The sequence below is a fragment of the Pan paniscus genome, chromosome 1 (assembly GCF_029289425.2).
Source record: "Pan paniscus chromosome 1, NHGRI_mPanPan1-v2.0_pri, whole genome shotgun sequence".
Classification (NCBI taxonomy): domain Eukaryota; kingdom Metazoa; phylum Chordata; class Mammalia; order Primates; family Hominidae; genus Pan; species Pan paniscus.
The window spans coordinates 183,334-195,923 of record NC_073249.2 but is presented as its reverse complement, the minus strand read 5'-3'; the positions used below and the strand labels follow the sequence as shown (position 1 = coordinate 195,923).

At 52.2% G+C, this 12,590-nt stretch overlaps 1 protein-coding gene across 7 annotated transcripts; it reads right to left on the bottom strand.

Moving 5' to 3' along the window:
- Nucleotides 1-12: 12 nt before the first annotated feature.
- On the bottom strand, nucleotides 13-12,326 carry ZNF692 (zinc finger protein 692). 7 transcript variants are annotated; one of them, XM_024927483.4, is made up of 12 exons: nucleotides 9,030-12,326; nucleotides 8,243-8,433; nucleotides 7,940-7,971; nucleotides 7,346-7,548; nucleotides 6,628-6,676; nucleotides 6,402-6,536; nucleotides 5,839-6,060; nucleotides 5,672-5,749; nucleotides 5,494-5,572; nucleotides 4,044-4,158; nucleotides 686-785; nucleotides 13-521 (listed from the first exon to the last, which is right to left on the bottom strand). In XM_024927483.4, the coding sequence occupies exons 1-12, from the start codon at nucleotides 9,529-9,531 to the stop codon at nucleotides 215-217; spliced, it is 2,013 nt and encodes a 670-aa protein (XP_024783251.4). In that variant the 5' UTR covers nucleotides 9,532-12,326; the 3' UTR covers nucleotides 13-214. The 7 variants fall into 7 exon arrangements, with proteins under 7 accessions (XP_024783251.4, XP_003810327.4, XP_054972018.2 ...); XM_003810279.4 differs by having other exon boundaries at nucleotides 7,346-7,609; nucleotides 9,030-9,145; XM_063596447.1 differs by lacking the exon at nucleotides 13-521 and adding an exon at nucleotides 867-952 and having other exon boundaries at nucleotides 692-785.
- Between the last annotated feature and the right edge of the window lie 264 nt (nucleotides 12,327-12,590).

Sequence of the window (12,590 nt, the reverse complement as noted above, 5' to 3'; positions counted from 1 at the left end):
CCCACACATGCCTGCATAAAATACTGTTTATTTTGTCCTTTAGGAAGACTAAAGTAGTCCAGCTCCCCTACAGCCCAGTCTTGCCCCCACCCTGCACTCTGTCGCCTTAGTTCCTGGGGACCAAGCGTCTGGCGTTTCTCAAGCAGACCCTCTCCTCGTTGCTCCTTTTCAGTCCCTGGAGTCTGGCTTCCCAAAGCCAAAGCTGGAGGAGAGCTCATTGCTGAGGAAGCAGGGTTGGAGCCTGAGGAGATGCAGAGGGCCTGGACCCCTCGCTGGATCCCAGAGGCCCAGGGGCAGAGATGCTGGGACAGGGCTCTAGGGGACCACTGGGTGACTCTTGAGGGGCTAGAAGCAGGGCTGGGTGACTTTTGCTACGGTGGGCTGCAACACTGTCTGGCTTCTCAAAGCGCTTGCCGCAGAATTCACAGGGGAAGCGCAAGGCAGCCACCGTCTCTGCATGCTTGCGCTGGTGCCAGTTCAGGGACGCCTTCTGGCGGCAGGTAAACCCGCATATCTCACACCTGGAGTCAGGGACAGAAGAGGGAAGGAACAAGCCTCAGGCCATCATGACTTCCCTAGGGGGTTCCTCCTGCTCCCCACTGCCTAGGTGTCCTATATGCCTAGCTTCCAGACTCCACCTCCTCCCTTCTGGCCCCTGGCCCTCAGACCCCACCCCAGCACTCACTGCAGGGGTTTTTCTCCAGTGTGGATACGTCTGTGGATGACAAGGTTGCTGCTAGTGCGGAAAGACCGGGCGCAGAACTCACAGATGTAGTCCCGGGTGTCTGCAGGCATATGAGGGACACTCCAGCATCTGCCCCCACCCTGTGGCCCCTCCTTGGCCCACCCCACCCACTGTCCCTCACCAGAGTGCACCAGTATTGGAGGTCAGGAGGCTCAGGTTCTAATTAGTTGTTATCCAAATCATGGAGCCCGTCTGGACCTCCCTTACCTGATGGGTCATGACAACCAAGTAAGATACGAACCCAGCTAAAAGACTTCATTATTGTCCACCCCAGCCCCTGCCCGCCAATCCCACTCAAACCAATGAACTCCCGATGGAAGTGCACCACCCCACCTCAGCCTCTAGGCTGGTTCTTTCTCAAAGGAGACACGTGGAATGGAGAGCTGGGTCCTTACGTATGAATTGAAGGCAGTGGGCAGCAGCCAAGCAGAACCTTGGAGTCAGCGATGGGAATTAGGATTGAAGCTCAAGGCCCAAGGACAGACCCTGGCACCTGGAATCATCTACCACCTATTTAGGCTTGCATATCCCACCTGTCCCAAACCCTATCAGTGCCCTGTGGAACTACCTGTTTGCAGGCAGCCAGTCCCCTCTCCTCTTTTTCCCTGAGCCTGCACTCCCTGCTTGTTCCAACAGCACCTGCCTGTTGCCCATGGTCACTGTGTGGCAGCAGCTCTCACAGGCTGCTGTGGTTTCTCTAACCCACCAAACCTCAGGGTCTACAGTAAAAAAGGTGTCTGTGCTTCTCACAGTGCCCTTTAGACCATGTCTAACATCCCCACCTCTCTGAAGACCGCACCATCAGACCACACACACACACACCTGCAGCCTCCTCCTCTGGCCCCATCACTCCCCCTCCATCCACACACCCCACCTCTCTGAAGACCGCACCATCAGACCACACACACACACACCTGCAGCCTCCTCCTTTGGCCCCATCACTCCCCCTCCATCCACACAACTCTAGGTTCAGCCCCTCTACTCCTGTCAGCCACTACTCCTGCTGTCAATCAGCACTCCAGCCCTCTGTTCCCTCACCTCACTGACCTCATCGCCCACCCTCCTCAGCCACCAGTCTCAGGCCACACCCATGCACTGCACCACTTCAGAAATTGCTATTTCTTCTAAGATACAGTGGGTTAGGAGGAGAAAAAAAAAGAAATTGTGATTTCAAACACCCTGGTTCATGCCAGGGCCTCCAATCTTGTCCTCTTGCTATGATAATCCCATGATTCCAGGCCAGTCCACTGGCCCCACCATCTTCCCTCTGAGCCCCTTCCCCGCTCAGCTACATTTCCACAGCCATCTTTGTTGCCTTCTTTCATTCACACTACCAATCTTCCTGTCCCTCTCTCCGTCAACTGTACTTGCTTGGTTAAAGCCCAACTCAGGATAGACACAACTTTTGGTCTGTTCCGGGCCTGCACATGTGTACTGTAGGGGGCACAATCTGCCTCTTGGCCACTCTTTTCATCTAAAACCACAAGTCTTAAGGCCGCCTTCTTGCCCTACTGTGTCTGCATTTCCCTCATCAGTTCACTTTTCCAACTTTCTAGAAATACAGAAGACATTTCACACCACCTCCTTTCTCCACCAGCCTCCAACACCCCCAAGCCTACTAGCCTTATTCAGCAGTGCTCTTGTTTCTAAAGTCGCCAAGAAACTAGAACACGCACATCTTCTGCCCACCAAATCCACTATTCAACTTGCATCTGTGTCTATATAAACTGCTCAAACTGTTCCCCCCGGCAGCCCTCCACTGTGCCCCTCAAGACCAACCCCTTCTCACTTGACATCCCCCACCCCACTCTAGCATCAGCAGCAAGCCTTTCTCTATGGAATCATTCCCATCTCCATGCCCTGAGCCCACAGCCTTCCAGCTGGGACTCCATTTCTCTGCCTATCTTCACAGCAAAACAGAGTTGTCCATACTTGCTGTCTCCACTCTGCCTTGAATGCACTCCGTTCCGGCTATCCCCACAGCTCCACTGCCCCTCTTGTCAGTTCCATCTTGTCATCTGGTGGCTTCACCACTGCCACATCTGGTCTCCTATTCTCAGCTCACATTTGGCCTGTCGCACTAGCAGTCATCCCCCCTTCCTCCCTGGAGCATTTTCTATACTCAGTTCCTCAAATACCACTCTCTTCATCTTCCTCACTACTCACCTGACCTGCCCTCTGATGGCTAGAGTGCCATGACACTCGCTTCCTCTATGTAGGGACACTCTGGCCTCATGGCTCTAAATACCACCCATATGCTCATGACCCACACATTTATATTTATATTTTTGCCTGACATCTCCCCTGATCTCCACATTCACATCTCCTGGATGTTTAATTAGCATGTCTCAAATCAAATTTCCCTTCCCAAGCCCATTTCTCCCTTGTTTTCAGAAAAATCACATCACCTTCTGCCCAGTTGCTGAGGCTGGAATCCTCCAAGTTACCCAACTCCTCCCTTCCCACTCGACTGCAGCCAACCCATCCTTCCCACAGCAGCTCGTTTGGCTCCCTCTGCACACACACTGGCCTCCATCCATTCCTCACTGACTCAGCTGCTACCAGCAAATCCAGGCACCACCGTGCCCTCTTGCACATCTCTGCAGTCATCTCACAGTTGAGTGCCTGGTTCTGCTCATCTGAGGTCCCCCTGTTCACACAGCAGCCACAATGATCTTTTAAAAAGTCAGCCATGTCCCTCTGCCATTCAAGACTCTGCGATGGCACCCATGTCACTTAAAGCAGATGTCAAACTGTCCTGTGGATGGTCTCAGAGGCCTCCATCAACTATGTGACTTCTCTTCCTTTCTCAGCTCCTGGCCTCTTCCCTATTCCTGGAACATGTCACCCAGATACCACCCAAGGGCCCTTCCACAGGCGCTGTCCATAGTCTGTAAGGTACAGGTTTCCATTCCTCACTTCACTTAAGTCTTTGCTCAAAGCATCTTCTCTTTCTACAATAGCAACTCCTCCTTATGCTCTCCTCCTTTCCCTTGCTTCCACATTTCTTCATAGCCCTGTATCACTAAAGTGGATGTCTCAAGAGGGTTAGCGCTGCCTGCTCTGTTCATTGCTGTACCCAGTACCCAGAACAGTTTAAAACAAGCAGGTGCTCAACACACAGGGCATACAGGATGAGGGAGAGTCATCCCTCGGAGGGAGGTGAAGAAACCCACAGAGCAGGAGGTGACAGGACCCCGTAGAGGGGGAGGTGAAGAAACCCACAGAGCCCAGGGTGACGGGACCCACAAAGGAAGGTAAAAGGTCCCACAGAGGAAGGTGGAGTTCCACCACTCACCACTGTGCAGCTTCATGTGCTCCTTCAGGTGTTTCTTAAAGTTGAAAGACTTCCCACAGGCTGGCTCTGGGCAGGAGAAAGACTTCTGGTGGATGTGCTGGTACTTTTTGTGGTGCTAGAGAAGGAAGTGGGTGGTAGGGAGAGAAGAGGCAAAAGGATAGCCACCTTCCACGGAGAGATCAACTGAGCTGACCCGGCAGGCATGCTCCTCTGTCCCCTTCCTGGCCCCTGTGCCCCAGCAGTTCTCCCTGTCATGGCCTGCTCATTTCCTTGAGGCTCAGTCCTCACCTACACCATGAGCACCACACCCATCCCATCCTGACCACTCAACTCTCCTGTCACCCAATTCTGTGCTTTACTTCCATTATCTCACCTCCTTGTCACACTCTCACCCTGCAATGTCCTGCAATGTTCCCTGTACAAAGTATCACTCTGGGTGACACCCCTGGTTCACCTAATCATGAATGCACTATCTGCTGCAGAGGGGAAAGCAGTTTGGGTAAGTATGATTATCCTATTTGATGTCAGTATTCACGTACAACAGTATCTCCCCAACTGCTTGCTTTTTAATAGTTCACCATGGGTATATATATGATTTTCTTCTAAATCTGCTTTGGAAACACACATACACACACACACACACATGCTCTCAACCTAGAACACTATTAAGGGTAACAGGCTCTTCAACCTTAACGCCTAAATATGAAAGTATTTCTCTTTTCACTGACCTAAGGTGGCATCCTGGCTCACTAAATTGCATGGGCTGTCCCCTTCTTTAGAATCCCATTTTTCCACAGTTAAACTTCCAGGGGCTGCTCTGATCTTCTCCACAACAGACTCCAGAATGTCTGACATGCCCTGCCGAATGCTCTTCTCAGCCTAGAGCTTCCCTGTCATCCCGGGTCGTTTTCCCTTTTCACTTGATTCCTCTCTGTCATCTTCTGTGGGCGGCATTCTCCCCTGTCTGTCTACCCTCACCTCACCATCCCAGTGTCTGTGGCCCTCCCCAGCCTTGGTACCTGCTGTGCCAAGTGCTCTGGTTGACTGTAGGGATTGGACCCCTCGCCTTCTGTGCCTCAAATTTCTCAGGCAATGAGATGGGGGACAGGACCATCTCCCAGCCCGTTTCACTCTAGAACTCTCAAGCCAGGATATGTGGCAGCCCAGGCATGGACTCTGAAGCCAGGCCACCAGGCTCAGAACCCTAGCACTAACACACACTAGCTGAAGAGCCTTGAGCAATGCCTAACCTTTCTGTCTGCAAAGTGGGAATAATAGCAGCACCTAATCTATGGGGATATTGTGAGGACCAAAAGACTTTAAACATGTCAAGTACCCTCTGCTTCCTGGTTCTGAATCCTCCCATGCCTTAAGATCCTTTTCCTCAGTTTTTCTTTTAGCCCTTTCCCCCACCCCAGCAGCCACACAGGCCCCAACCTGTGCCCCTCACATTCAAATACTGCCGGTTGGAGAAGATCCTTCCACAGCCAGGGAAGTCACAAGGCATCAGCTCTCTTTTGGCAGCTTTCCTGAGGAGAAGAATGGAGAGGAGCAGCATGACTCCTGCCTGCCCTTCTCTGCCTCCCTCCTCTCGGCCCTCCCCAGAACCCCATCTCCCGAAGTCCTACCTAATTCTCTTGGGGCCAATTTGTGCAGTGTCCTCATCCCAGGCCGGGGTTGGAGCAGACTGGGCCTGACTCCCAGTGCTACGGGCAGCAAAGAGGGAGCAGAGGGCCTCGAGGGAGGGCCACATCCCAGGACGCCCCTGCCCTTTCTGTCTCAGCCATCAGGTTACCTGGCCAGGGCCTCCGTCTGCTGGGCCACTTGAGGGGTCCTGCTGAGCTGTGGCTGCACCCTGACTTCTGCAGGTGGAGGAACTCTGGAACTCAATGAGGATGCTGACAAGGCCGGCACAGCAAGAGGACTGGAGAGTGCTGCAGGGGCTGGTGGTGTCTCCCCCTCTTTAGGTGTGCAGGTGACAGGAGAAGGGAGTAGTCTGGGGGCATCAGGCTCACTACTGAAAGGAGAACAAAGAGGAAGATGGCATTAACTTTCTGGGCAGTCAGCCATCCCCTGCCCGACCCTAGCCCCTAAACTGAAAAGATCTCAAACTTGAAACAACCCTACCCCCACCCTAGGCTCCCCATTCATACCTGCTTTCAGCCCTCAATCTCCCTGCACCTGACTTCACCCCTTTTCACCCCCTCAGTTCAAAGCCTCTAGTTCTTTTTGCCTTCCCCAAAACCCACCCTTCCCTCCACACTAACAAGCCCTTCCCTCTAGTCTGCAAAGCCATGAACTGCCAGGCCAGCTGCCTCCCTCTCTTGCTCTGCTCATTCTCCCTCAACCCCAACTTGCTCATCTGGGGAGGAGCTGTAGGTCCATAAGCTGGCATCACTGAGCATCTCCTCTTCATCCTCATCATTGTCCTCTTCTTCCTCACCCTCTTCCTCTCCTGGAGGTGGGAAGGTCTCTGGTGGGGGTCCCACCCTCCTGCAGGCCCAAAGAAGGCAAGCCTGAGGTCCTGCTCCCTCATCCTCCCACCTATGCAATTCCGCCTTTTCCCTCCTACCCACATCCTCACCTGGGCAACCTGGCCTCTTGAGTCCTCTCATCATGCTCAGATTCCAAATCTGTGGGACAGGCAAAGTCAAAAGAGAAGGAACTCTGGACTCAAGGGATGAGGACACATAAAGTTCTAAGGTCTGAAGTGATGGGAGACTCCTCTTTTTTTTTTAAATAGAGACGGGGTCTCACTATGTTGCCCAGGCTGGTCTCAAACCCCTGGGCTCAAGCAATCCTCTTGCCTCAGCCTCCCAGAGTGCTAGGATTATAGGTGTGAACCACTGCACCCAGGCAGAGACTTTTAAGAAGGAGGAGGAGGGAGCAGAGGCTATCTGAGTAGGAGGAGTTGTTCTGTTTCAGAGATGATATTCACATAGTTCACAAAACTATACAGTCAAAAATCTCCTTTCCAATACTGTCCCCCATCGCCTACTTCTTCCCATAGGCAACCTGGTTTTCTATGTGCCTTCCAGAGATATGCCATACATTCGCAAGTACTTACACACACACACACACATTCACTTTCCCCTTATTTGTATTTTTCACCAATGATAGCATACCATACACTATATTTTGTTTTGCTTTTCATGCCCAACAGTGTATTTGATGATATATTTGTCAACATAGAGTTTTTCCATTGAAAAAGGATCATTTTTAGAGAACAGGGTTCTGAGCTACAGAAAATGGGAAACCTTTTTCCTCCCTTTTCTCCATAACTCTGCTTTTTTCCAGCCTACCTGCAAGCTCCTGCCCACTCGTGGCCTCGGAACACCAACTTCTCCGAGTAGTATGTGGAAGGGAGGCTGGCTTGGGTGCCTCTGAAGGTGTAGGGCTCAAAGAGGGTCCCCAGGAGAAGGTATGGCCTGCTGAGCACTCCCACACAAGCCCCCCATCTTGGCCGCCAGGCCCCCGAAGCCCGGGCACCAGGCTGCACTCTCGGCTGTGGGCATGAGACAAGAGCACCAGATACTGCAGACCTTTTGGAGGCAAAGGCTCAGGACCTGGAGGGGTGGGGGAAGCAGTCAGGCTGAACTGGGAAGTCTCCTCCTCTTACCCTGGAGAGCCATACCCAGGGAGCCCTGTTCCCTCAAACCCCAGGGCAACCTCAGCCCCAGTCCAATTTATCATTCTTCAGAACCTAGACACACTAGATCCTGAGACATTGCTCCCTTCCCCACCCAGAGGTTGCCGCCATCAAACTACCCTGTGCTCCCCAACTCACCGCACCCTTCCCAAACTTACTCAGGGCTCCCTTTGAAAGGAGGGTGTTTCTGGGTCACCCTGTGGTCCCTCTTCCCTCTGGCTCTCACCCCCTGCCATCCCCTACCTACCTGCACAGAGGACACAGCCTGAAGAAGTGTACCTGCCAGCAGGAGAAGAGGCAGGTCAGGACTCAGGTGGCCAGCCACCCTCAGCCCTGGGCACTCACACATGTAAGGGGCCAGCCCTAAGGGCCGCTATTCGCTGAGACCATGAGGAGGGGAGCAGGACCCTCGGAGGCCACAAGTCACACAGGCCGTCCTGGTAAAGTGAGAAACCTGAGGGTGGAAAAGAGCAGCAGGACAGGCCCTGGAGAGGAGGCTAGGGGCTGCTGCCTGGGTACCCTCCCCCAAGCCCTTCTCCCGGCCCCTAACCGGTCCAACAGGAACTTGGCGAGCTGCGAGTGCAGGGAGAAGCCCAGCCGCTCCTTGAGGAGGCACCACTGCTCCATGTGGCCGCCCAGGCGGATGCGGCACTTGCTGCGGCGCGCGTCCAGCTGCCGCCGCTTCTCCCGCCGCCTGCAGGACACGTCCACCGCCGGGGAGGAAGCCATGTGCACCAGAGGCTGGAGGGTGGAAGGGACGTCTTCAGCGCCCTGCCGATCTCGGGGGTCGGGGACCCGGCTCCACCTGCCGTTAGGGCCTCAGTTGCCTCATCAGTGAACTGGGGCAAGACTAAACTATTTCAATAGCAGTGGCAGGTGTGGAGCCGAACCCCGTCCGTCTATGATACAGGGTGTTGAAGCTCAGCGCTACCATGTGAGTGTCGTCGGGTGGGAGGCAGGCAGACAGAAGCAGTCAGAACAAAGGCCTGCGCCCTCCAGTCCACTGAAGTGGAGCTGTGGGGAAGGGGCGAGAGACTTTCACGGGAAATTTCAACTGGGCTGGGGGGGGTCCACACATTTCATCTTGAATAGGGCAGCGGCCTTTACTGGTTTCTAGGGGAAGGAAAGGTCGTGTCCTGGCGTGCAGCTGGGGGCGCTCTTCATAGTTGGGTCGAGTGGCGGTGAGGCCGGGGTCAGAGGTCTGGAGGGCGCCCCCCATCCACCCCGTCTTGGGCACCCCCACTTAATGCTGACAGTGAGTGGAGCGGACCAATCCCAATGGCAGCTCCCAGACTGCCCAGAGCCCCCGTCGCGACCCACCCCCACCCCGGCCTTACCTGTGCGCCCCCACGCGCCCTCACCCCCACTGCGCCTGCGCCTGCGCCTCCCGGGTCTAGCGAGCAGGCCCGGAGCTGCTGGAAGACAGGGGCCCACCTCGCGCGCGCAGCGTTTCTCTTTTAAGAAGAAACGGTGCCTCTCGGCGTCGGCTGCTGTAGCCCGGAACTGAGGCCCGCGCCCCAGAGGGAGGGGCGAGTCGGAGGCCGACGCCGTGCGCCTGCGCACTGGGTGCCCCGCGCAACGCCCGCCGGGAATCGTGGTTCCCCGACTCAAGTCGCCCGCGCGTGTCGCGGAGCCCCGCGGCAGTTGTGGTTGGGTGGCTTCTGTGGTGAGCGTCTGCGCTTGGTGACCAAAGGTTTGAGGGAAAGTGGAAGAGACAGGGTCAGGCCTCCTGTGCTCCAACCCCAGCGCACCCGGCCTGTATGGGGACGTTGCCTCTTCACTTGTTCCCGTTTTGTATTCACCTTCGATTTCCCCCTCACAGTTGCCACCCGCAAACATGATGCAGAATCAGTCACTTTGAAAGACCCACTGAGGGTCCAGCTAGAGCCCTCTGTGGACCGCAGAGTCCCACCAGCTACAGCCCACTTCTATTACCATCAGAATTCCTCCTAAAAGTTGCCTGCATTCTCTGTGTACGCTCACTTCCCATCCTCTTCTCTTCAAATGGCTCTGATGGAGCTTTCCTCCCCACCCAGCCACTGCAGTGGCGCTTCGCAAGGTCACTTGAGACGGTCATATTGCTACATAGCAGCTGTCAGTTCTGTCCGCCTCTCTGCCCTAGAAAGAGCGCGACTATGTAGCTCTCGTCCTCCTCATCTTTATGGCTCCCTCTACATTTTGGGCCCCAGTTTTACTTCTGTGACTTCATATGCTCCAGGTTTTCCACCCTCCTCACTGGCTCCTTCTTTCCTTTTTTTGGATCCATTCCCTCTGTTCTGCCAAAAGATGAAGTGTGCCCTGGCTCAGGCCTTGAACCAGATCTTCTCTCGTCTGCATATGTTCTCCTGGGTGATCTAATTAGTTCCATGGCTTTAAATACACTGATGGCTCCTAGCCTAGCCCTCTTTCAACTCCAGTCATATATCTTACTGCCCGCTTGACTTACACGTGTTAACTGAGCTAACACATGTAAAGAATTTAGGACACTGCCTGGCATGTAGAGAGCACTGACACATGATAGCTGATATTTTCTCCAACATAAATATGGCAAACATATAACAATAACGCCTGTACCCTCCCCCATGCCCCCATGTCAGTAAACTATGTCATCATCCACCCACTTGTTCAGAAAAAAGGGAATCAGCCTTGATTCTTTGCCTTTTATGATACCTAAACCATATACATCAGCAAATCTTGTCAGTCCTGTCTCCAAAAATTTATCTTAAATCCAATCACTTCTGACCCTCTCAATTGCTAAAACCCTACTCCAAGCCACTGGTATTAATTTTCTGTAATTGTTGTAACAAATTGTGTTGTGTGTTGTTTTCAGCCACAAACTTGCTCCCTTTACTCAAATTTATTTTCTCACAGTTCTGGAGGCCAAAAATCCAGATTAAGGCATCGGCAGGGCCACAGGCCATTGTAAGGGCTCTAGGGGAGAATCCTTTCCTTGCTTCTTCTAGCTTCTAATGGTGGCCAGCATTCTCTGACTTGTGGCCACGTCACTCCAATCTCTGTCTCTGAGGTCACATTGCCTCCTTCTGTGTCAAATCTCCCTCTGCTTCTCTCTTACAAGGATGCTTGTGAATGCATTTAGAGTCCATCCTTATAATCCAAGTAATCTCTCCATCTCAGTATCCTAAGACAATTTCTTCTGTAATTATATTTGCCATATAAAGTAATCGGCTGCACACGGTGGCTCACGCCTGTAATCCCAGCACTTTGGGAGGCCAAGGCGGGTGGATCACTTGAGGTCAGGAGTTTGAGATATGCCTGGCCAACATGGTGAAACCCTGTCTCTACTAAAAATACAAAAAAATTAGCTGGGCATGGTGGCGTGGGCCTATAATCCCAGCTACTCGGGAGGCTGAGGCAGAAGAATCGCTTGAACCCAGGAGGAGGAGGTTGCAGTGAACCGAAATTGCACCACTGCACACCAGCCCGAGTGACAGAGCAAGACTCCATCTAAAATAAAATAAAATAAAGTAATCTCCACAAGTTTTGGGGATTAGGACCCAGATATCTTTTCTGGGACTATTTTTAAGCCTACCATACCACTATCATCTCTCACCGGGTCTGTGGCTACATCTTCCTAATGGATCTGTCTCCTACTTTAACTTGTACTCTCACAAAGCAGGGAAAATTTCCTCAAAGATCAAATCTTTTGCTTAAAATCTGTGAGTGGTGCAATCCAAAATCCTTATCATGGCCTCAAGGACCTACTTAATTGGGCCCTTGGCTTCTTCTCTGGCATCTTCCGCCAACTTTTCCCACTTTGTCCTCCCACCTTTTTGCTATTTCTCAAGTGTGCCAAGTATCCTGGAGGGAGTTCTTTTGTCTCTGGAGCACTCAATTCTCCCCTCACCTTTTTGCTATTTCTCAAGTGTGCCAAGTATCCTGGAGGGAGTTCTTTTGTCTCTGGAGCACTCAATTCTCCCCTCAGCCCCCGCCCCATCCCCCAGCCCACCACCCAGCTGTTCATCTGTTTGCTCCCTTCTCATCTTGTAAATCTCGGCTATAAGATCACCCACTCAGCTATAAAATCCCTCATTCAGAAAGCTCCCTTTCCTCAGTCATGCTCTACCTCACTGTGCCCTATTGTATCTTCTTCATGGCACTTACTTTCTGAAATCATCTCAGGGACTTGTTTGTGTGTTTGTTATTGGTATACGATGATTGTTGACTAGCCCAGCCTTCTCCTCTGCAGCCTAAATATCTCAAATGACATGGTGTCCAAACATGAACACCCTTAGGATGAGCCCAGTGTGTCCTGTGCATATTCCTTTTGATTTGTGGTATCAGTGACTCAACATACTTGTCTGACTAGTGTAAGGTAGGAAAGAAGATGTCCCAGCTACTTTACTCATTAATGAATGTGTAACTTTTCCAGCTACTTTACTCATTAATGAAAGTGTAACTTTCACATCAAAAGAGCAGGACTCCATCGAGAACAAACTGTATCCTTTCCTCATGGTCCCTTAATAGATATCTGCAAAATCCTTGTGATTTCATCCAAGGGAATGAAAGGTCTTGTAATTCTTGGTTACTCTTAGAATGTTGGGTCTCACTTTGAGACCCAAGAACATTTTTGGTTCTCTTGGTTTGATCTTGTTTAAAATAATAAAATGAAATTACTGCCAATGCCCAGCTCTTCAATAACCGTCTCCAAATAAATCTCTCAGCCTCTCTTTAATTTCTTATATCATCTAGGTAAGGAATGAGCCAACTCTCTCAAAAACAGTCACCAGCCCCTTCCTTTGTAAGTGCTGCAAGGGAGTGCTAACATTTTAAGGAGGGGTTCTCTGTAAACATTGGTTCTCTGCCTTTAGTGAACTCATTGCAGTCTGAGACCTTGAATTCCATCTTAGCATCCCATTACAAAGGCTAAGATTAAATGT

Bases quoted from the DNA above. Each gene is read 5' to 3' on its own strand.
- ZNF692 (XM_024927483.4), bottom strand. From the start codon at position 9,531: ATGTTTGCGGGTGGCAACTGTGAGGGGGAAATCGAAGGTGAATACAAA. The intron at 6,061-6,401 runs GCAAGTTGGGGT...TTCTCCTTTCAG, and splicing joins TACAGCTCCTCCCCAGATGA to TAGTGAGCCTGATGCCCCCA. The intron at 5,750-5,838 runs GTAACCTGATGG...TGCTGCCCGTAG, and splicing joins CAGACGGAGGCCCTGGCCAG to CACTGGGAGTCAGGCCCAGT.